Source organism: Oryctolagus cuniculus, chromosome 6 (genome assembly GCF_051225735.1).
Source record: "Oryctolagus cuniculus isolate XC-2025 breed Fujian yellow rabbit chromosome 6, ASM5122573v1, whole genome shotgun sequence".
Taxonomy (NCBI): Eukaryota; Metazoa; Chordata; class Mammalia; order Lagomorpha; family Leporidae; genus Oryctolagus; species Oryctolagus cuniculus.
The window spans coordinates 123,240,553-123,263,615 of NC_142872.1; the positions used below are offsets into that span (position 1 = coordinate 123,240,553).

At 38.8% G+C, this 23,063-nt stretch overlaps 1 protein-coding gene and 1 long non-coding RNA gene across 5 annotated transcripts in view; one reads left to right on the forward strand and one right to left on the reverse strand.

Annotated features, from left to right (window-relative positions):
- Positions 1-23,063, forward strand: part of CPQ (carboxypeptidase Q) — a 601,598-nt gene that overhangs the window by 456,622 nt on the left and 121,913 nt on the right. For all 4 annotated transcript variants that reach the window (XM_089336354.1, XM_051844650.3, XM_089336355.1 and 1 more), the window contains exon 6: positions 12,341-12,432. In XM_089336354.1, coding sequence (XP_089192480.1) covers positions 12,341-12,432 — 92 coding nt within the window. The remainder of the gene's footprint in view (positions 1-12,340; positions 12,433-23,063) is intronic.
- Positions 13,085-15,806, reverse strand: LOC103348094 (uncharacterized). Its single transcript, XR_516530.5, has 3 exons — positions 15,690-15,806; positions 15,232-15,505; positions 13,085-14,355 (listed from the first exon to the last, which is right to left on the reverse strand). It is a non-coding gene; the product is annotated as an uncharacterized LOC103348094 (long non-coding RNA).

Sequence of the window (23,063 nt, forward strand, 5' to 3'; positions counted from 1 at the left end):
CCTGGGAAGGCAGTGGTGGCTTAAATAACTGAGTCCCAGCTACCTGTGTCAGGGACCCGGGTTGCCTTTCAAGCCCCTATCTTTGACCCAACCCAGCCCCATCCCAGCCCCAACAGCTGCAGGTGGGAACTCTATCTCCTCTCTCTCTACCTCTCAAGTAAATAAACTTTAAAAATAAATAAACTCATACATACATACCAGATCAGGCTTGCGATCACTACATGAATCTAACTATATATAAGAAATTTATTGATAAAAGATCCCTACTCAGGCAATTTAAGAAAAATAAGTTTACATGTCTTAACTCTAATCAGGCATAAGATATAAACTTAACATTTCTCTCAAGTTAAAATACACTGTAGATTGTATATGCATGTGCATATGTAATTGTCTTGATTGAAAATGAGTAGAATGGGCCAGCGCCACGGCTCAATAGGCTAATCCTCTGCCTGCGACACCAGCACCCCGGGTTCTAGTCCCGGTCGGGGCACCAGAGTCTGTCCCGGTTGCCCCTCTTCCAGGCCAGCTCTCTGCTGTGGCCCGGGAGTGCAGTGGAGGATGACATGGGGGACCAGGAGAAGCAACCGGCTCCTGGCTTTGGAACAGCATGGTGCGCCGGCCATAGCAGCCATTGGGGGATGAACCAACGGAAAAGGAAGACCTTTCTCTCTGTCTCTCTCTCTCACTGTGGACACTGCCTGTCAAAAAAATAAATAAATAAAAAGAAAATGAGTAGAATGTAGTAGAGAAAAATATAAAATATGACACTTAAAACAAAAGCAATAATATTTAAAGCTCTGCAATAAGTAAAAGTACTGGTAAGAATATAAATTGGGGACCGGTGTTGTGGCTTACCAGGTTAAGTCTCCACCCACAATGCCAGCATCTTGTGTGGGTACTGGTTCCAGACCTTTCTGCTCCACTTCTGATCCAGCTCCCTGCTAATGTACCTAGGAAGGTAGAAGAGGATGGCCCAAGTACCTGGGCCCCTGCATCTATGTGGGAGACATGGATGAAGTTCCAGGATCCTGACTTTGGCATGGCCCATCCCTGGCCATTGCAGCCATTTGGGGAGTGTACCAGCAGATGGAGGCTCTCTCTCTCGCTCTCTCGCTCTCTCTCCTCTCTCTCTTTCTCCTCCTCCTCCTCCTTATTAGTAACTATACCTTTTAGATAAATAAATAATAAATCTTTTAAAAAATTATAAAATGGTAACCTTTCTTAGTGTATTGGTTACATGTGTCAAGAGCCTTAAAATGCTTATAACATTAGACTTAGTAATTCTCTGTTTAAGGACTCATCTTAGAGGCTGGTGCTGTGGCACAGTAGATTAAATCTTCACCTGCCTTGCCAGCATCCCATATAGGTGCCAGCTTCTGTCCTGCTGCTCGTCTTCCAAACCAGCCCTCTGCTATGCCCTGGGAAAGCAGAGGATGATGGTCCAAATACTTGGGCCCCTGTACCCATATAGGAGACCAGGAGGAAGCTCCTTGCTCCTGGCTTCAGATTGACTCAGCTCCGGCTGTTGCAGCCATTTGGAGAGTTAACCAGAGGATGGAAGATGTTTCTCTCTGTTTTGCCCTATCTCTGTCTATAGCTCTACCTTTCAAATAAATAAATAAAATCTTAAAAAAAACTCACCTTAACAATAAAAATCTGAAATGTCCAATAATAAGAGACTAGTAAAAAAATTAAGAACCATTTTTAATTGATTATTGAGTATAATTTATTATTATATATTGATTAAGTATTATATGCACTAGTATATAATATTATATAACTGGTTATGGATTATAGTATAGAAAGACCATACTGACATGATTTTAAGTGAAAAAATTGGTACAAATATAATTTGAAAAATTAATGGGAAAATGGAATTTTAAAATAAGCTTATTTTAGTGCAAAAAAATTTTGTGACCATGCAGTTTTTCTATAAAATGCACTTTTTCATGAAGTTTTAAAAGTTCCCTTATACAAAACTATTTATAAAGTATCACTGAGGGGCTGGCACTGTGGCATAGCAGGTAAAGACACCACTTCCAGTGCCAGCATCCCATATGGACGCTGGTTCGAGTCCTGGCTGCTCCACTTCCTCTCCAGCTCTCTGCTGTGTCCTTGGAAAGCAGTAGAAGATGGTCCAAGTCCTTGGACCCCTGTACCCACATAGGAGACTGGGAAGAGGCTCCTAGCTCCTGGCTTTCGGTGGGCACAGCTCCGGCCAGTATGGCCAACTGGGGAGTGAACCAGTGAATGGAAGACACCTCTCTCTCTCTGCTTCTCCTTCTCTCTCTGTGTAACTCTGACTTTCAAATAAATAAATAAATAAATATTTTTTAAAAAGTGTCACTGTGTATATATGTGTATATATATATAATTTCTGTAAACATATTTGTATGCATATGTTTGTATGCCAAAACTATAAGGAAATACAATATGCTTATAGGTTATTTTTCCTTGTTATTTCTTAGTTTTATATTTTAAAAGCATATGCTATTTTTATATTCAGAAAATTTTCAAAGTACCAAAAGAGTTGTCAGACAAATACAGATACCTATAATTTCATTCAGTTAGCTTTTGGAAAGATTTCTGTAACTATTATATGTTTATTTAATGACTCTCTCAACAAGAGCTGTGATGTACTAAAGTTTGACAAGACCCAAGCTGTGCTACAAAAGTAGGCAATGTAATAGTAACTTGAGCAAACGTTGAAGTTGAAAGAAATTTAATTATCTTTACTGCTGTGTTTTCACTTGTGCTATTGGGCTTTAGTCTTACAAAAAGAACGTGTCTTACCTACCTCTCTGAACTGTATAGGTACCAGTATGCGATAGATTAGATGAAAAGTAGTACTTTTTATTTATGCTTATATAAATGCATTCATGTTCATTCGGTCAGTCAATCAATAAACGTCTGTCCAGCACATGTTAAATGTCAGGTACTGGTCCAGATTATTAAAGAAGAGGAGTGAGTACATCTCCAAAAATTAATGGTCTAGTGGGAAGAGCAACATTTCAGTCTGCTAGAAAATGAAGAGAGGTGTGTGGGAATTTCTAGATCACTGAGAAAGAAGCAGCCTGCCTTGCCTTTGAGTTAGGGAGGCCTCAGCAGAGAAAGTGATACTGCAATGGTAAGATTTTGCCAGGGGGAAAAGGCGGAGCAACATTCTAGATGGAAGAAGAGCAGAGATAAAGGACCAAAAATCTAAGTTAGCGTCCATGTTCAGGAACCGTCAGGAGGGAAGTGTATAGATAGAGCTCAGGGTGAGAGGCCGAAGCAAAAGAGTGTGGAAAATTGGGTTAGGCCAGAATGGCCTCCACATACTTATAATCACAGTGTTTCTGCTTCACTAATGATTAACAGTGATTTTCCTTGCTAATAGAATCCTCATCATCATAATGAGGTAGGACTGTTCCCTTTGAATTATGGAAATTACAATGGTTATGACCTGTTCCACAAACATAGATTATAAATATTATCACATCTCTTTAATCTACTTTACAGTTAATCACACAAGCCTCCACAGGGCTTATTAACAGGAAGTCTGTTATCTCCTCTCAAGGTCCCTCCCTCTGCCTCTGAATTGTCCCTGAACCCTGGGACTTAACTCAAGCCAAATAGGTCAGTTGTCCTCCAGAATCTGTAGCTGGATCTGCCTGCATTATGGGAATGTGATTCTCGGTTTTATTCCAAGTTCCTGCCCACATATGAGATAAGAATTCAAAGCAGATGCATTAAGTAAGGTGCGCAGATGACAGCAAGAATTATTTAAAGAGAGAGAGTCACAACACATTTACACATGGGCGTGAGCAACCCCATGAGGAAATACCATGAGGAGACACCCATGAGAGTGCCAGGGAGTTGCCTATGAGGAGAGAGCATGGGAGGAGGCAAAGGAAGAGCCAAAAACCAAAAGAGCCACCCCTTTGTGTAACAGTTCTCTTTATGGGGTGGGGAGTAGGTTTGAGGTGGGGTTTTCTGGGAGATTTTTGGCACATGACCATCCTGGTGTCCCCTCTTTCTCAATCCTGGATGAAATTCAAGTACATCATGGAAAAATAGGCATACTGGATTGACATACACATAAGGGGATAGAGTTACAGTACAAGGCTGCAGAGACAGAAGTTGTAGGAAAATCTTGCTTATTTATCCCTACCATCCTCCCTAGTTCCCCCCGTATCACCTGGGACTGAAGGTCTCTGGCTTTGGCATGGCATCATTTTACATCCATGTCACACCGGTGCCTATTTGGAACAACAGGGTTACAACCCCCTTTGTTTATATTTCTGTCCTCTGCCATTGTTTCCTAAATCATAATCCATGTGTCAGGGTGGCTGCTTCTGGAGTTTGCCTTGGGCTAGGCCGAAATTAGTCCTCCCCCTAGAAACTTAGGCAATCATGTTAAACATGATTGGGTCAACAGCCCAGACCAACATGTGGTGTGGGGTCCAGAGCCCCTTCCTGGCCACGTCTGTCAGGGGCACACCCATTAAGAATGCACTAGGTGGGTGAAGGGAGAGCTGTCACCCCCACACCTCTCTCTTCTCCCACTTCTACCCCCCCCCCCACAAGCCGGTTGAGCTTCTGAAATAAATCTTTGTGTGTTTGTGTGTGTGTTTGTTCTGTTGTGGAAAAAAGCTGAGTCTTTGTCCAGTAAACAGGCTGCCTGTCAACTAGTCCACGTCACCCAGACCCAACAAGTCTCTCATCGCCAGCCCACAATGCTAGGAAACAAGTGTCTTCCCAGAAGATGCCAGGCTCCTTTGTCACACTGTTCTCCTGCCCAGTGTCTAGGTAGTTTCTCTAGGGGACCCAAGAGTGGCAGCTTGCAAGAAAGGCTTCATTTTATTTTTAAGAGTTATTTGTTTGTTTGTAAAGCAGAGTGGCAGAAAAAGAGAGAAAGAGATCTTATTTCCTTTGGTTTACTCCTCAAATAGCCTCAATAGTCAGGGTTGGGCCAAGCTGAAGCGATGAATCTGAAACTCCATTTGGCTCTCCCACAAGGGTGGCAGAAACCCAAATACTTGGACTATCATTACTGCCTTCTTAGGTACAGGAAGCTTCTATCAAGAAGCTGGATCAGAAGTGGAGTAGCCGAGGCTCAAACCAGCATTCTGATATGGAACACAGGGGCTTAATCCGCTGAACCACAATACCTACCTCTGCACAAAGGACTTTCGAAAACACTTGTTGATATGGGAGCCCAGTGCTCCCATAAAAATGCCTAGCTTCTTTGTATTTGTATAACTCAGAAAGATACTGATTCCACGAATGAAGGTCTTCTTTGATGTGATTTTTTTGTTCTTGCCTATAAAGAGAAATACTTGAAATTTACTTCACCAAAATAATCTTTGTTTAACCATGCCTCCCTATTTAAAAAAATCAATGATATTGGGCTCATATGTAATATGACAAATAATGTAACTTGCCCAAAGTGGAAATAGGTCTCAACCCTGACACATTTAACCAGTATGTCTTGGTATGTCTTCTCATTCAATTCATATGCCACCATGTCATTATTAATTTCTGTAACTCAGATGACACACTTGTATTAGTCAAGTTTATAGCAGGAATAGAACTCTCTTTAAATGTAGGCATTCTCTTCCAAACTGTTGTTAAAAGAGGGTTGGACAACAAATGTATTTGTGAATTAGTGCACTTTTGTGGAAAATGAGTATATTTAAGGAAAAGTCATTTTCTCTGCAAACTTAAGTCACAAAAGGGAGAGAACAGAACTTATACATAGTTCTAGAGTGCTAGAAATGTAATAGTAAATGGCAGTGTGAGTCAATATGCATTAACAAATAGTGTTCTTTAGAATTCATGATTAGGGAAAATGATCTACATGGCAGGATTAATAGGAGTTTTCCTGCTGTAAGTCAAGTTTATGTTGCTTTGCCTTCTCTTGGTGAAAGGGTAAGGCAATCAACTGGCTTTTCCAGTTTATCAGCTTAATTATAGTCTTCTCTTAGCCTCTTGCCTTTAAATTCAAGCATAAGGAAAAAAAGTCTCAACTTATTTTTCATCTTATCTCATAGGCACTGTTTGCCCCCAGCATTGTTATTCTTCTGGATGAAATGTGAATGAAATGCACATACATCATATTTCATAAACCAAAACAAAGGTCAGACATGTTATTGGTAGTTTTTGTTTGTTTAGAGGAGAATCATGATGCCATGAACTGTTTGTCTTAATAGAAATTTCATGAAGTCAAGGGCTCTCTGGGTAATTTCATTATTCTATTAAACAAATTGCTTTTCCTTAGCCTAACCTCACTGAAACCTGACTCCTAACCAGCTAAAACTAGGTAGGGCCTCCCCCTCTCCTCCAATTCTAAAGCTTTCCTTCATGTGCATACCTTGGACTGGACCTGTTATCACACAACCCAGGGCCAGGTGTAGGAACTAGAATTACTACTGAGCTATTTATGTACTCCAATCCTACCACAAAATGAATTCCCTTCATTGGAGCTCCTATCAATTTGGTTTTTTGCTTTTTTGCTACTGTTATTGCTTTATTATTATATTTGTTGTTATTTATAAACCTAAAATTCCTGACTTTTAAAACTACTTAGAGGAGCCGGCACTGTGGCACAGCAGGTTAACACCCTGGCCTGAAGCTCCGGCATCCCATATGGGCGCAGGTTTGAGTCCTGGCTGCTCCACTTCCGATCCAGCTCTCTGCTGTGGCCTGGGAAAGCAAAAGAAAATGGCCCAAGTCCTTGGGCCCCTGCACCCGCGTGGGAGACCCGGGAGAAGTTCCTGGCTCCTGGCTTCAGATCAGCATATCTCCAGCTGTTGCAACCAATTGGAGAGTGAACCAACGGATGGAAGACCCTCTCTCTCTCTCTCTCTATTTCTCTCTCTCCCCCCCTCCCCCTCTCTCCCTTTCTCCCTCTCTCCCTCTCTCCCTCTCTCTGCCTCTCCTCTCTGTGTAACTCTGACTTGCAAATAAATAAATAAATCTTAAAAAAAAAAACACTTCAAATTTCAGCTACACAATAAGTTTAGCATTTTAAAATATTAATATCCTTACAGTGATTTCCTTCAATTTTCCAGTATAGTTAGTCTTTCAGTTAATCCAGAAAATAAAACGTCGTCTTGGCTCTCACTTGAGAAGTGAGGAGTCTGCCCCAGTGTATGTGGATTTGGATATGCCATGTGCTGGAATGAGGGAACACTTTACACTGAAAGAGGTCGCATGTCTTTCTCTGTTCTGTGTAAACAGAGGTATTCTGAGCTCCTGCAAAGGAAGCAGCAGGAGCATGATTCCCGTCCTTCTCCTCCCACAAGCTCTCTCTGGTGATGTTGGCACAGACTGAAAAGTTGTCTACAGTGATATTGCGAGGAGATAATAAACAATTCTTGAAAATCTACTGTGTGCCACTGTGCTAGTATATATCTATTTTTGCCTTATCTCATTTGTTTTTTAAATTTATTTGTTATCTATATGTTTGAGAGGCTGAGCAACAGAAAGAGAAAGTGAACTATCTGCTGGTTCACTCCCTAAATGGCTATAACAGTTGGGACTGGGTCAGTCTGAAGCCAGGAGCCAAGAACTCTGTCCAGGTTTCCCAGGGAGGTGGCAGGAATTCAAGTACTTGAGCCATCATCCACTGCTTCCCAGAGACATTAGCAAGGAGCTGAATAGGAAGCAGACAGCAGAGACTTGGACTGGCTCTCCAGTATGGGATGTGGGCATCATACGTGGCAGCTTAACCTGCTGCGCCCATGTGCCTTCTACATACCTTGTCTCATTTAAATTTCTTAACATTCCATTGAGGCAGTTTTCAATTTCCTTAATGTATAATTGCAGAATCTTAGGCCAAGAGAGATGGATTACCTAACCCAATGTTGCAAAACCAGAAGTGACAGAGCCACAAATGAAACACAGCTCAGTGGGACGCTATGGCCTATGCTTCTAAGATCCATGTTGTCATTGTGGACTTTGAAGGCCTGGGGACCACACCTCCACACTAGGTTTAGGGTCTGGTCCTTGAACGAAGTCAGATTTCTCTTAAGTTTTGGGACAATGAGTTTGTCAGAGTGAAAAGAGAGACTTTGGGCTCAGCTAAGTATTTGCTAAACCACTGGGTTCCTCACCTCTGCCAAGCACCTCACTTCATGGAGTAGGAGATTATGGGTGCTGAGGTTCTCATGGGTTTGAGAGGCTCTGTTAGTCTCTAGCACCTGACAGTTAGGCTGTTGCTGTTTGGAGGCTGCAGCGTTCCCCACTACAAGTCAATTACTTCTTTGTTGTCTTACAATGACATCATGCCACCTGGAAGATTTGAAAGGTGAAGGAGAGTATTCCTGGGTGATAATGACTGTCAAGCAGCACACAAAATCTAAAGAAATAGTCAACGCATTTGCTTTTAAAAAGTAGATTTTTATGGCCTGAACCGTTTGTCTTTGTTTAGAGAATTCCATCACTGTAGTACTTCAGTACTCTTTGGCTGGTAGGTGCAGAGATATGTAAAAGAAAAGTATGTCTTTTTCTTTTTCTTTCCTACAGATTTTTTTAATTGCCTAGAATTTTCATTTATGGCGTATGACAATTGTGCATTATCCTTTGCCATTTTTTCAAGTGCCACAAACATCATTTGATTTAAATCAACTTTAAGCAGATTTCTTCTAGAAAAAACAAAGTTAGAGATCTGTAGAAAACCTGATTAGATTCCTTTCTCAAATGATTGTTGAAGTTTGTGCTAGGAATGGGAATGCAGAGCAGAATGGGCACTCCTAGAGTCTTCTCCACGTGCTCAGAGGCCTTTGAAAGGATTTCCTGCCTGGGCAGGTAGATGCCCCTTCTCTGTACATGCAAAAGTGTGCTCTGTGCCTGGATATTCATCATGTAGTTTTGTAGTTCATTTATTCAGTGTTGATTGCATGCTAGGCACAAAGTTGTCTTACATATATTATCACATCTCATTTAATCCTCACAACCACCCCATGAAAGAGTTATGGCATAGGCTTTTAATATTTCCACTCTTCGATAAGGAGGCTGAAACATAGGTAGATCAATAATGTGGCGGTTACACAGCTAGTCTCTGATAACAGAAGGATTCACCAGATCTGTCTTCCTTTTTCAAATATAACGCCTTGCCTGAGAATGAGGTATCAGACGTTTTAGGAGATGAGGTTGGGGAAATGGCTTTGAATTTTACTCTAGTCAAGATTCCAAGCTTTGTATTCATTTATTTTGTAAGTAGCTATTCATCAGGTGCACCTAATACGTGCCAAACAATCTAGATACTGAGCATACATCCCTGTGAATTAGAACGCATAAATCTTTGCCTTTCAGCTACTTTACTTCTAGTGGTTGGACTTCTTGGGCTGAGAAAGGGCATGATCTGGGGGACCAGCATCATGGCACAGTAGTTAGGCTGTTGCCTGGAATGCCAGTATCCATATTGGCTCTGGTTCTAGTCCTAGGTGCTCTGCTTCCAATCCAGCTCCCTGGTAATGTGCCTAAGAAAAACAGCAGAGGATGGCCCAAGTACTCAGACCTCTGCCACCCTCATGGGAGACCTGAATGGAATTCCTGGCTCCTAGCTTCAACTTGGCCCAGCCCCGGCCATTGCAGCCATTTGGGGAGTGAAACAGCAGATGGAAGATCTACCACTCCTCCCCCCATCTATGTCACTGTGCCTTTCAAATAAAATAAAAATAGAATCTTTTTTAACAAAAAAAAAAAAAAAAAAAAAAAGGAAAAGGGAGGAATCTGACTTAAGGATCTGACTTAAGCTTCACAAAGGTGCTTCTTGTTAGCGTGGAACATCCCCTGCAGAGAGAAGAGGATATAGCAAGACCAGTTCAGTTAAGAGGCAGCTGCACCAGTCCAGTCCAGGCAACAGAGAGTGGAGGCCTGGAAAAAAGTGATAACAACGTTGAGAACTTGGATTCTGCTTGGACTTACTCAGAAAAGCCAGTGGGATTTGCTGTGGCATTGGAGGTAGAAAGGACTTGTCAAAGCTGTAACTGGAACATGGGCCAGCCTGTGTCCCATACCTGTGCTCTTTCAGTGATGCTAAAGGGCTCCAGCATAATGTGATTCATGACTTATATTTAATGTAGTGAAAAACGTAGCTCCTGTTTGCAGCTCCCTGGTACCAGGGTTATGAAAGGAGAATGTCTGTCAGTGCCTAGAGTGGACAGCACGAGAGCTCCATGTCTTGGGGGTATTTGCCATTAAGGCCACAGTTCCCAGCAGGTACAGGTTATCCTTGAGATTTGTGGGGTGTCCATCTCAAATCCAGTCAAATCACTTTTCAGTCTTTCCCAAAGGCTCCTTAGTAAGGAGTGGGAAGATAGATCCTCTTCTGAAGATTTAAGTCCAGCTTCACCTTTCCTGCCTTTGATATTTCTCAGAAATGACATCATCCAATCTGAATAGAGCACATTTTTTTTACAATGGCTTCCCCCCCCATAACGTCCCTCCCACCCGCAACCCTCCCCTTTCCCACTCCCTCTCCCCTTCCATTCACATCAAGATTCATTTTCAATTCTCTTTGTATACAGAAGATCAGTTTAGCATACATTAAGTAAAGATTCCAACAGTTTGCTCCCACACAGAAACATAAAGTGAAAAATACTGTTTGAGTACTAGTTATAGCATTAAATCTCAATGTACAGCACACTAAAGACAGAGATCCTACATGAGGAGTAAGTGCACAGTGACTCCTGTTGTTGAATTAACAAATTGACACTCTTGTTTATGGCATCAGTAATCACCCTAGGCTCTTGTCATGAGCTGCCAAGGCTATGGAAGCCCCCTGAGTTCACTGACTCTGATCATATTTAGACAAGGCCATGGTCAAAGTGGAAGTTCTCTCCTCCCTTCAGAGAAAGGTACCTCCTTCTTTGATGACCCATTGAATAGAGCACATTTTAATTCTTGGTCACAAAGGGGCATTTTTACTGCACTGTCTTACCAGATATTTTATATTCAGAAAGCATAGCTTCCTTATACTTAACTTTTACTCAACAATGATAATAAAATAATTATTTTAAGAATAATTCTAGATCTTCCAGATTTGCCATTAACTTCAATAACTCAAGACACAGATGCTCCTCTGCTGCCGATAGGGATTACATCCTGATAAACCCACTCTTAACTGAACATATCATGAGTCAAAAATGCCTGTAATACACCTAACGTACAGCACACCCTGCTTAGCAACACAGTACCCTGCAGGGAGTCATTGTGTCCTCCTGTGGCTGGAGGCTGAGTAGGAGCTGTGGCACTACAAACTGCTAACCTAGGAAATGATTCAAATTCAAATCTCGGGTATACTTTCTACTGAATGTGTTTGACTTTCATACCATCCTAAAGTTTTAAAAAATGTAAATTGAACCATAATAATTTAGTGACTGTCTATACAAATTTGTTTATCACAAGTCAATGAAATTGCCACCAAGCTGTTTGTGCAATAATAAGGTGAATAAATGTCATCCCCATCCAATTAATTTTCATTGACCTTACACAAATGACCTTATATTTCCAAGTAGAAGCTGACTTAGGTAAGCATAAATGTTTCATCTGTTTTTCAGTTATTACTTTCCTGAGGATAGCATGGACAGATAGCTATACTTGTGGACTCGGACTATTTATTTTAAAGTACAGTTAAATGATTTGGTTTCAGTTAAGATCATTGGAAGGTCCCATGGTCTGCTTAGGGTTCTCCTAACTGTATCTTCTGGATACAATTCTTTTTTTTTTTTTTTTTTTTTTTTTTTTTTTTTTTTTTTACAGGCAGAGTGGACAGTGAGAGAGAGAGACAGAGAGAAAGCTCTTCCTTTTTGCTTTTTGCTTTTTGGTTCACCCTCCAATGGCGCACTGCGCTGATCCGAAGGCAGGAGCCAGGTGCTTCTCCTGGTCTCCCATGGGGTGCAGGGCCCAAGCACTTGGGCCATCCTCCACTGCACTCCCTGGCCACAGCAGAGAGCTGGCCTGGAAGAGGGGTAACCGGGACAGAATCCGGCGCCCCAACAGGGACTAGAACCCAGTGTGTCGGCGCCGCAAGGCAGAGGATTAGCCTATTGAGCCGTAGCACCGGCTCTGGATACAATTCTAATATCTCACTGAACTTGACCATACATTGGGTCCTGCTGAGCAGAAATCTCAGTTAAGAATAGGATTTGATGCTGTCTCTTCATGGCCTGCAGATAGCATTTGTTACAACCTCTTTTACCACTAACCTGCCGTGGACATCAGCCCTGAAGTTGCTCCCCTGCTATGTCAGCTTTACTCTGAAGCAGGAAGAGATGAGAGACCCTGCTGTTTAAAAAAATCAAATCAACTGAAATATGCCTTCTTTTTTTTTTTTTACTACTTTTCCCAGGTCTGCGTCCAAAGAGGACTCTGCGCCTGGTGCTGTGGACCGCAGAGGAACAAGGTGGAATTGGTGCTTCCCAGTATTATCAGTTACACAAGGTAAAAACTCTGCCCTGGCTCACTGGGCATTTGCACTTGTCATATCAGCATAAAAAATTTCCCATTAATTATCCCAGTTGAGACTCTCAACAATACTTGGGGTTGGCTGACCCTGGCAAATACCCCTTACATAAAACTGCTTCCTCTGGCCCTGTAACCGTGACTACACTGGTAAACTGAGGATTCTGCAGTTTGGAGCTAAGGGCTTTCTCACTTCTAATTCTCTCTCTGTAGCCTTAGAAAATCCCAGCTGCCAAGCTCTCTCTTTCTTAGTCTTTCTAGTTTTGCTGTACCCATGTGTAACATGGAACTACTAATAGGTAAACATCGTGTCTCCCCACTAAGCCCACTTCCATTCCTCCATACCTCAGTGTCCCAGATCTCCCTAGAAGTCCTGAAATTTGAGAACCAAGTCATGAGGCCTTGCGTCGACCAAGATCATTGCTGTAACAGTGCTGAGAGTGGCAGCATCCAGGGGTCTCATACCTGGGAAAATAGAGAGAGAGCCTGGCTTGATACAGACTAGCATTAGGCAAGTGTGTAGCCTGAAGCAAAAAGGTGATTGTGGAGGATCATGTTCAGCAATACAAGACCATATCTAACATAGGGGACAGGGAGAATAATAGCACATACACACAAAAAGAACTTTTGAAAAAAGATTTATTTTTGTATGTATTTATTTATTTTAAAGGCAAAGTTCTAGAGAAAGGAAGAGACAGAGATCTTCTCTCTTCTGATTCACACCCTAGATGGTCACAAAAGCAAGGATAGGCCAGACTGAAGTCAAGAGCCAGGAGCTTCATCCGGCTCTCTCATGTGGGTGCAGGGGCCCAAGGATTAGGGCCATCTTCGGCTGCTTTCTCAGATACATTAACAGGGAGCTAGATTAGAAGTAGAGCAACCAGGAATCAAACCAGTACCGACATGAGATGCTGGCATGGGATTCCAGCATTGCAGGCATTAACCCACTGTGCCATAACACCAGCCCCAAGAGTAATCATTAATAGAGCAAAATGTACGAGATCAGAAATATTATGGACCAACTGAATTATAATATAAGATGTTAAATCTTCTGATCATGTAAAATATTGCTGGAAGACACCAGAAGCTTACCTAACCTGGCTTTGAAGAACAATCAGAATAAGCTTCTCAAGTGAAGAAGTGACACGCAATCTGATACCTGAAAACTGAGTAGAAATAAGCTAAAGAAAAGAGGCAGGAGGGAGGAGGTGAGTGTTACACCTTAGTAGAGGGAACTGTCTGTGCAACAGCTGGAGATGAGAGACAATACTGCATCCTAGTGCAACAGGAAAGAACTGAGGGTGACTACATGGAAGGCAAGATGCATGATGGCAGGGGCATAGACTATAGAGGGGTGAACAGGGGTCTGAACAGGGCATATCAATCTTGCTTTGAAGTTTGGGCTTCGCCCTCAGGGCAGAAAGAGTAACTGAATTATTTTTAAGGAAGAGTTTTGAATTCTATATATCTTGGACTTTATAAAAAAAAACCCTACAATATCTAAAAGAAGTATTCTAAAGCTCTTTCATTCACTGTAATATACTTTACTCCAAAGTCTGGTTGGATTTAAACTTCAGTGGCTCCAACTTGAAATTTTCTCACCATTGAAATTCCTAGATCTGAAAGAAGGTTGATTTCTCCATAAGGTTTTGACATTCATTGTAGCATATCAAATACATGGATGAAATCAGAAATGACTTGATTTTAAACTTCTAAAAGATTGGCAGAGATACACATACACAGTGACAGAACTGGTTCATCTTGCTGATATCCGTGTAGCCTTCATACAATTGTGCCTCCATGCAAATGGCGAGTCTACACTGCATACTCAGGGAGAGAAAGAACAAATCCCCAGAAAGGCGAAACACCAGCTTTTTGTTTTACAGTTGTTCCTTATCTCACCTGTAAAAAAAAAAAAAAAAAAAAAACTGCATGTTGTGCATGATACAGCCGATTTCAAAGGATTTGTTAAGCATTTTTATGATTAACATGTTGATAAAAGCATTGTCAAGACCCCAGTTATTTCTAGGGAAGTGAATTTAACTTAAAAGTAAATATTTAGGCCAGCGCCGCAGCTCAATAGGCTAATCCTCCACCTGTGGCACCAGCACCCCGGGTTCTAGTCTCAGTTGGGGTGCTTGATTCTGTCCCAATTGCCCCTCTTCCAGGCCAGCTCTCTGCTATGACCTGGGAAGGCAGTGGAGGATGGCCCAAGTCCTTAGGCCCTGCACCCACATGGGAGACCAGGAGAAGCACCTGTCTCCTGGCTTTGGATTAGCGTGGTGCGCCGGCTGCAGCAGCCATTGTCGGGTGAACCAACAGAAAAGGAAGACCTTTCTCTCTGTCTCTCTCTCACTGTCTACTCTGCCTGTCAAAAAAAAAAATAGATAAAAAAGTAAATATATAACAAGTCCCAAACTAGAGAAATATATGAGATTGTCTCTAGACTTTTCTGTAGCATTATTGAAAGCCAACAGACTAACAGAGTCCTGTTCATTCCAGTGGTAACAGAGAGAACCTTTGTTCTAAGTAAGGTAATGATAACTGCTGAAACAAATAAGCCTGCAAAATTTAATGGCTCAACACAATTAAAAATTGATTCTTTCCTCATTTAACACCCAATCTACAGTGTAGCTCTGCTCCACATAGTTATTTAGGGATCCAAGTTGACGGACTCTTCACCAACATGATTTTCACTATGGCCTGAACATCAACACCCAGCTGGCAGGTGGGAGGATAGGGGGAGCCTTTCATGGGACAGCTCTGGAAGTGGCTTACCTCATTTCCACTCACATTTCATTAGTAACAACTAGTCACATAGTTCAAGTTCATAAGAGGCTGGGAAATACAGTTCCTGGCTGTGCGGCCACTTCACAGCATCCGCTCTGCACCACACAAGGGGAGCACACATCTTTGGCAGAGGCAGCCCACTCTGAGGTCTCCATTTCACTTTGTTCTCACTTCCCAAATACTTCAAACAGCACAAGAGACCAACTGCCCTGCAGTCTTCATCTCCCATGGCGCTCAAAGTGAAATCAGCTCCATGAGCTGCCTGCAAGTGCACACAGCCAGCATGAGCAGGAGACATTTGCTGTCGTCAGTACACAGGAAGAAAAAAAGAAGCCAGTCCTTGACCATAAGGCCCTTACATTGTACTCAAAACTCACTTTAAACTCAAACAGAAGAAATCTAGTATAACAAGCAATATACAGAGAAATTCTAAATTATTTACTTACAGTGTTTTATTCTTCTGAAGGACTCAGTTATTGTCAGAGTGCTGAATGGAATAAAGGAGGCTAAAAAGGGAGAAGTGACTATGGCATGTTACTCATGAGGGAGGACTGAGGTCTGATGTTTTGCAAAGTAACTGGACTTGAAGGAGTGACCAGGAGGGGAGAGAAGGGACAGCCCCTCCCCTTCATATTGATTGTGACTGAGTCTTGAGGTTTGCCCTTGGCGTCAGAGTGGTGATACCAAACAAGAAAAGAAATTTTAGAGGGGAGAATCTATTTTGGTGACTGTAAAAATGAAAGGCTTGAAATTTTTAGATGATTCTTCCAGTGATTTCATGTTACAGTGATGGCTATAGTGATCTACATCAGGAATTAACAAATTTTGGCCTATAGACCAAATCCAGTCTGCAACTTGTTTATGCATAGACACAATCTAAGAATGTTTATATGTTGTTTGCTGGTTATGCAATAGAAATTCTGTGTAGACCACAAAGCTTAAAATATTAACTATCTGGCTCCTTATAGAAAATGTTTTCTGACCTCTGATCTATATTATAAAAATCATACTTTCACATTACATACAATAATCTCTTTATGATCTTGTAGGACATAGAAGATAAATTTTATTTTGAGCCATATAGTTTTCAAGTATAAGTATTTTTTCAGGAAGCATTTTGATTATACTAATAGAAACATGCATGAATAATTTTTTGCATTCTAATTTGATAGAATTTATAGTAAAGTTCACTAAACTTACATGGTGCATGCTATGGAGAAAACGGTATGTAGAAAATTGTTATTTCTTATTGTTGTTGCTCTAGAAGTATACTTTTTCACCCTCACAGAATTTTTCGACAATAAAATTTCTACAAAATTGATTTTAATGGACATAGTTAACTAAACTTTTGTGGGAATAAAATTAACATTAATATTCATTACCTATTTCTTCCTAAATACATCTTTGTTTATAATATACTTTTAGTAATATATGCAAAGAAAATATAAATTAACATGGTTTAAAATTATATGACAAAATTTGTCAAACTACCTTTCAAAATTGTATTCAGATGAATAGCTACCTTTACTTCATAATTATGCTTTCTTGTAAATACTAGCTCAATTATTATAACAACTGCTAGAATTTGCTAAACATACTAAACAATTACTAAGCAATTTTCTGAATTATAGTGAAATATGTGAAGTTATTTGTGGCTGTGTACACATTTTGAAGCTTATATGCAACTGTATAATAATGTCTAAAACACATTCTCCAAGAAAACAAACTTTTTCTCAGAGATCGATAAGTATTTTGGTGGCAGTTACTAGATAAAATAATTGAAAAAAGAAATGGGCTTTTCACTATATTTTGGACTAATTACAACAAAAATCATCCTTGAAGTCCATCCACCAAGCCCATTATTGCTCATGGCAGAAAAATCTCATAAATGATTTATATATGTATTTTTCTTTTATTAAAAAAGAGCTAAGTTTCATTTTTGATAAAAGATAAAATTTTCTCTCCTGGTTTTAAGGTCTCTCTCTCTCTCTCTCTCACTGTCCACGTTAGAACATGACTTGAGGATTAGCTATATGGACATTGCTTTTGCTTTATGCTTATTGATTTTTCAGATATAGTAAATTATTTTTCATGCTACTTTTGATATTTAATTGGCATTCTTTAAATGCAGAGATTTTAAATATACTTCTAAATGTATATGTGGAAAATGAATATGGGAAATTATCACACAGATGAAAACACAAAGCATTCCCATTATCCTAGAAAATTTCCTTATACCTCCTGTAATCAAACTGACTCCACCAGGAGAACTATGTTTTTATTATTATTATTATTATCACATCTCTTGTTCTTGAAATTCATATAAATGGAATCATACAGTATATAATCTTGAATCTGTCTTCCTTAACTGAACACGTGGCTTTATAATCTCTTATTTTTTTAATTTATATAAAGTAAACAAATTTCAGATATTTCATATATACAGATTTAAACGCATAATGTTACTTCCCACCCTACCCTCCAGCCTGCCTAAACTCCTAGCCCCTCCATTTTTATCTGTTCTTTTAACTTTTATGATGACATATTTTCAGTTTATTTTAGAATCATAAGTTTAACCCTCCACTAAAGAATTAAACAAGTAGTAAGTAGAAAATAACCACTGATCCTAAGAGTATAGACAAGGGCTTAAACAGTAATCAAATCTCAAAATGTCAATTTTGCTCATATACATGCATTTTTTGTACTCTGTATATTTGTTGCAGCAAACCAGGAAAACATATGATATTTGGGACTAGCTTATTTCACTAAGCATAATGATTTCCAGTTGCATCCACTTTTTTGTAAAAGACAGGATTTCATTCTTTTTATGGCTTAATAATAGTCCAGAGTATATATATACAATATTTTCTTTATCCAGTTCATGTGATGGACATCTGAGTTGATTCCTTATCTTAGCTATTGTGAATTGAGTTGCAATAAACATGGGGATAACTCTTTTATATGCTGATTTTATTTCCTTTGGGTAAATTCCCAGGAGTGGGATGGCCAAGTCATATGGAAAATGTATTTTTGATCTCTGAGAAATCTCCATGCTGTCATCCATAATAGTCATACCAGTAGTGGATTAGGATACCTTTTTCCAAACATCCTCACCAGCATTTACTGTTTTTTGATTTTTGGAGGTGAAACTCACTGTAGTTTTGATTTGCGTTTCCCTGGTGGCTAATTACCCTCAGCATTTGTTCATGTGTCTGCCAGCCATTTGAATTTCATCCTTTGAAAAATGCTTGTTCATGTCCTTTGCTCATTTCTTAACTGAATTGTTTGTTTTGTTGTGTTTTTGTTTCTGGAGCTCTTTCTAGAATGCATAGTTTGCAAATATTTTCTTCCATTCTGTCAGTTGCCTCCACACTTTGTTTACTGTTTCCTTTGCAGTGCAAAAGCTTCTTAGCTTGATGTAATCCTATTTGTCTATTTTTTGCCTTAATTGTGCTTCTGACATATTTTCCAAGAAGTCTTTGCCTATGCCAGTATCTTTCAGACTTTCTCCAATGCTTACCTCTAGCAATTTGAGGGTCGTAGATTTAGATTCTTGATCCACTGTGAGTTGATTTTTTGTAAGGTGTAAGGCATGCCAATGCCAATGTCTTGCAAACTTTCTCCAATGTTTTCCTGTAGCAATCTGAGAGTATCAGGTTATAGATTTAGGTTGTTGATCCACTGTGAGTTGATTTTTGTGTGAGGTTTAAGGTAAAGGTCTTGTTTCATACTTCTGTATGCAAAGATCCAATTATCGCAGCACCGTTTTGTAAGAAAACTGTCCTTTCTCCAGGGATTGATTTTAGCTCCTTTGTCAAAGATCAGTTGGTTGTAGATATGTGGATTATTTTCTGGGGATTCTATTCTGTTCCATTATTCTACATGTATAGCACAAGGCTGTTTTGTTTATAACTACTCTGTAGTAGTCTTGATATCTGGTATTGTGAGCTAGTACAACCATTATGGAAGACAGTAATAGCTTTAACTATTTGAGGTCTATTGTGTTTCCATATGATTTTTTGCATCATTTTTTTGAGATGTGAGAAGACTGTCATTGGTGTTTTGATTGGGATTGCATTGAATCTGTAAATTGCTTTGGGTAATATGAACATTTTGATAATACTTATTCTTCCAATCCACAAACATGAAAGATTTTTCCATTTTTAGTGTCTTTTTCTATTTCCTTTTAAATTTAAAATTAAGCATTCTTTATTAAAAATTTATAATACCATTTCACTATAGGCTTCAAGTTCCCAGGGATTTTTCATATTTGGTCTCTAAAGAAGACAGGTATACTTGACCCGGCTATCCACAGCAGTCCTTTTCCAAAATAACTGGCAAATCTTATTCACATGTACAATGTGAATTTAATTTTTTTTAATTTTCATTGTAGATATTTTTCATATTCTTGTTTAAATATATTGCATAATATTTAACATTTTTTGTAATGAATGGTGCTGATCTTACAAGTTCTTTCTCAGCCATGGGATTGTCAGTGTATATAAAGGCTATTGATATTTGTTTGTTGTTTTTATAGACTGCAACTATACCAAATTCTTTTATGAGTTCTGATAGTCTCTTAGTGGAGTCTTGTTTTCCCTAGGTATAGAATCACTTCATCTGCAAATAGGGATATTTTGACTTCTTCCTGTCCAATTTGTGTCCCGTTGATTTAATTTCCTGCCTAATGGCTGTGGCTAAAACTTCCATAACTATGTTGAATAACAATTTTGAGAGTGGGCATCCCTTGCCTGGTTTGGGATCTTAATGGAAATGCTTCCAACTTTTACTCATTCAATGAGATACTGGCTGTGGATTTGTCATATATTGCTTTGATTGTGTTGATGAATGTTTCTTCTATACACAATTTTCTTAAGGTTTTTATCATGAAAGGATGTTGTATTTTGACAAATGCTTTCTCTGCATCTATTGAGATAATCATATGGTTTTTATTCTTTAATTTGTTAATGTGATGCCTCATATTATTGACTTGCATATGTAGAACCAACCTACATACCAATGATAAATCCCACTTGGTCCAAGTGAATGATCTTTCTGATGTGTTGTTGGATTTAATTAGCCACTATTTTATTAATAATTTTTGTATCTATGCTCATCAGGAATATTGGTCTATAGTTCCCTTTGTTGTATCTATGGTTTTGAAATTAAGGTGATGCTGGACTCATAGAAGGAGTTTGGGAAGATTTTCTTCCTTTCAATTGCTTTTAATAGTTTAAAAAGAATTGAAATTAGTTCTTCTTTAAAAGTTTGGTGTTATTTAGCAGTGAAGCCATCTGGTCCTGGTCTTTACTTTGTTGGCAGGACTTTGTTACTAATTCAGTCTCTGACTTAGTTATTGATCTATTTACATTTTCTGTCTTCATGATTCAATTATAGATTATATATTAAATCTGTCCATTTCTTCTGGATTATCTAATTTGTTGGCTTATAGCTATTTGTAGTAATTCTTAATGATTGTTTTTATTTCTGTAATACCTGTTGTAACATCTATTATTTCATCTCAGATTTTATTAATTTGTTTCTTCTTCTGTCTGCCCACCTCCTTTTTTTGGTTAGTTGGATTGAAATGCATCAATTTTGTTTATTTTTTCAAAAAAAAAACAACTCTTCATTTCACTAATCTTTTGTATCATTTTTTCCTTCAATTTTATTTCTTCTCTAATTTTAATTATTTATTTTCTCCTAATAATTTTAAATCTAGTTTTTTCTTTTTTTCTGTGTCCTTGAGATGCAATGTTAGATCACTTATTTGATGCCTTTCCAACTTCCTGATGTAGGCAATAATTGCTATAAACTTCCCTCTTAACATGGTTTTTGCTGTATCCCATAAGTTTTTATATATTGTGTTGTTAGCTTTACCAATCCCAGGAATTTTTGAATTTCCCTTTTGATTTCTTCTGTAACCCACTGTTCATTTAGGAGAATGGAATTCAGTCTCCATGTGTTTGCATATTTTCTACAGTTTCTTAAGTTGTTGATTTCCAGCTTCATCCATTGTGGTCAGAAAAGAAACTTGGTATGATTTTAATTTTTTAAATTTGTTGAGACTTGCTCTATGGCCTAGCCTATGGTTTATCCTTGAGAAAGTTCCTGCACTGATAAAAAAATGTATATTTTCCAACCGTGGAATGAAATGTCCTGAAAATACCAATTCAATCCATGTGGTCCATAGTGTAGATTAGCTCTGTTGTTTGGTGATTATTTTTGTCTAGTTTATCTGTTCATTGATTAAAGTAGGGTGTTGAAGTCCCCCATTATTACTGTATTGGAGTCTAGATATCTACTTAGATCCATTAACATTTATTTTAAATAGCCTGGAAAATGGCATTGAATGCACATATATTTATTATTATCACATCTTCCTGTTGAATCGATCCCTTAATCATTACTTAATGCCTCTTTTTGTCTCTTTTAACAGTTTTAGTGGTAAAGTCTAGTTTGTCTGATATCAGAATGGCTATTCCTGCTCTTCTTTGCTTTCTGTTGTTATGGTATATGTTTTTCCATCCTTTAACTTCCAATTTGTGTGTATTAATGTCAGTGAGGTGTGTTTCTTAAGGCAGCCAATAGGTTGGTCTTTTTTTAAAAAAAAATCCATTTAGCCAGCCTGTATCATTTTTTTTTACCTAGAAACCTTTTAAGGTATTCAAACTCCATGTATTTCATACATAAAAATTTAGCAATGTAGTGATTCTACCCACCTTACCCTCCCTCTCCTATTCCCATTCTTATTTTTTTGCAAAGATCTATTTTCAAATAACTTTATACACATAAGATTAACCCTACACCAAGTAAAGAGTTCAACAAATAATATGAATAAAAAACTGTATCTCAATAGTGGAGATAAGGGCAGTCCAAAATCCTTGCATCTCAAAGTGTCAGTTTCACTTCTATTGATATCTCTCAGGTAATCTGTCAGTTACCACAGATCAAGGAGAATATATGGTAGTTGTCATTTGGGGACTAGATTATTTCATAAAGTATAATGGTTTCTATTTGCATCTATTTTGTTGCACATGACAGGATATCATTTTTTAATGCTGTGTAGTATTCTTGGTGTACATATACCAAACTTTCTTTATCGAGTCTTCAACTGATAAACATTGGGGTTGTTTCCATGCCTTAGCTATTATGAATTGAGTTGCAATAAGTAAGGGGATCCAAATAACTCTTTCATATGCCTATTTCATTTCCTTCTGGTAAATTCCTGGAGTGAGATAGTTGGCCCATGTGGTAAGTCTATATTAAGATTTCTGAGATATCTCCATACTGTCTTCCACAGTAACTATATGAATTTGCATTCCCACAAACATCAGATTAGGGTAGCTTTCTCCCTACATCCTCACCAGCATTCGTTGTTTGTTGATTTCTGTATGAAAGCCATTGTAAGTGGGATGAGGTGAACCTCATTGTGATTTAGATTTGCAATTCTATGATGGCAAGTGATCTGAGAATTTTTTCCTCTGTCTGTTGGTCATTTGAATTTCCTTTTTTGAAAAATACCTATTCAAGTTCTTTGCCCATTTCCTAACTGGTTTGTTTTGTTCTTCTTGAATTGCTTGAGCCCTTTATATATTCTGGCTAAAACTCCTTTATCAGTTTCATATTTTGCTAATTTTTTCTCATTCCTTGGGTTCCACCTTCACTTTTCTAATGTAACCAGTTTTGGCTTTGATTGCTTATGCTTCTGGTGTCTTTTCCAAGAACTTTGCCTATTCAAGATCTTGCATGATTTTCCCAATGTTCTCTAATAATATGATGTTACTGGGTCACAGATTTAGGTCTTTGATCCATTTTGA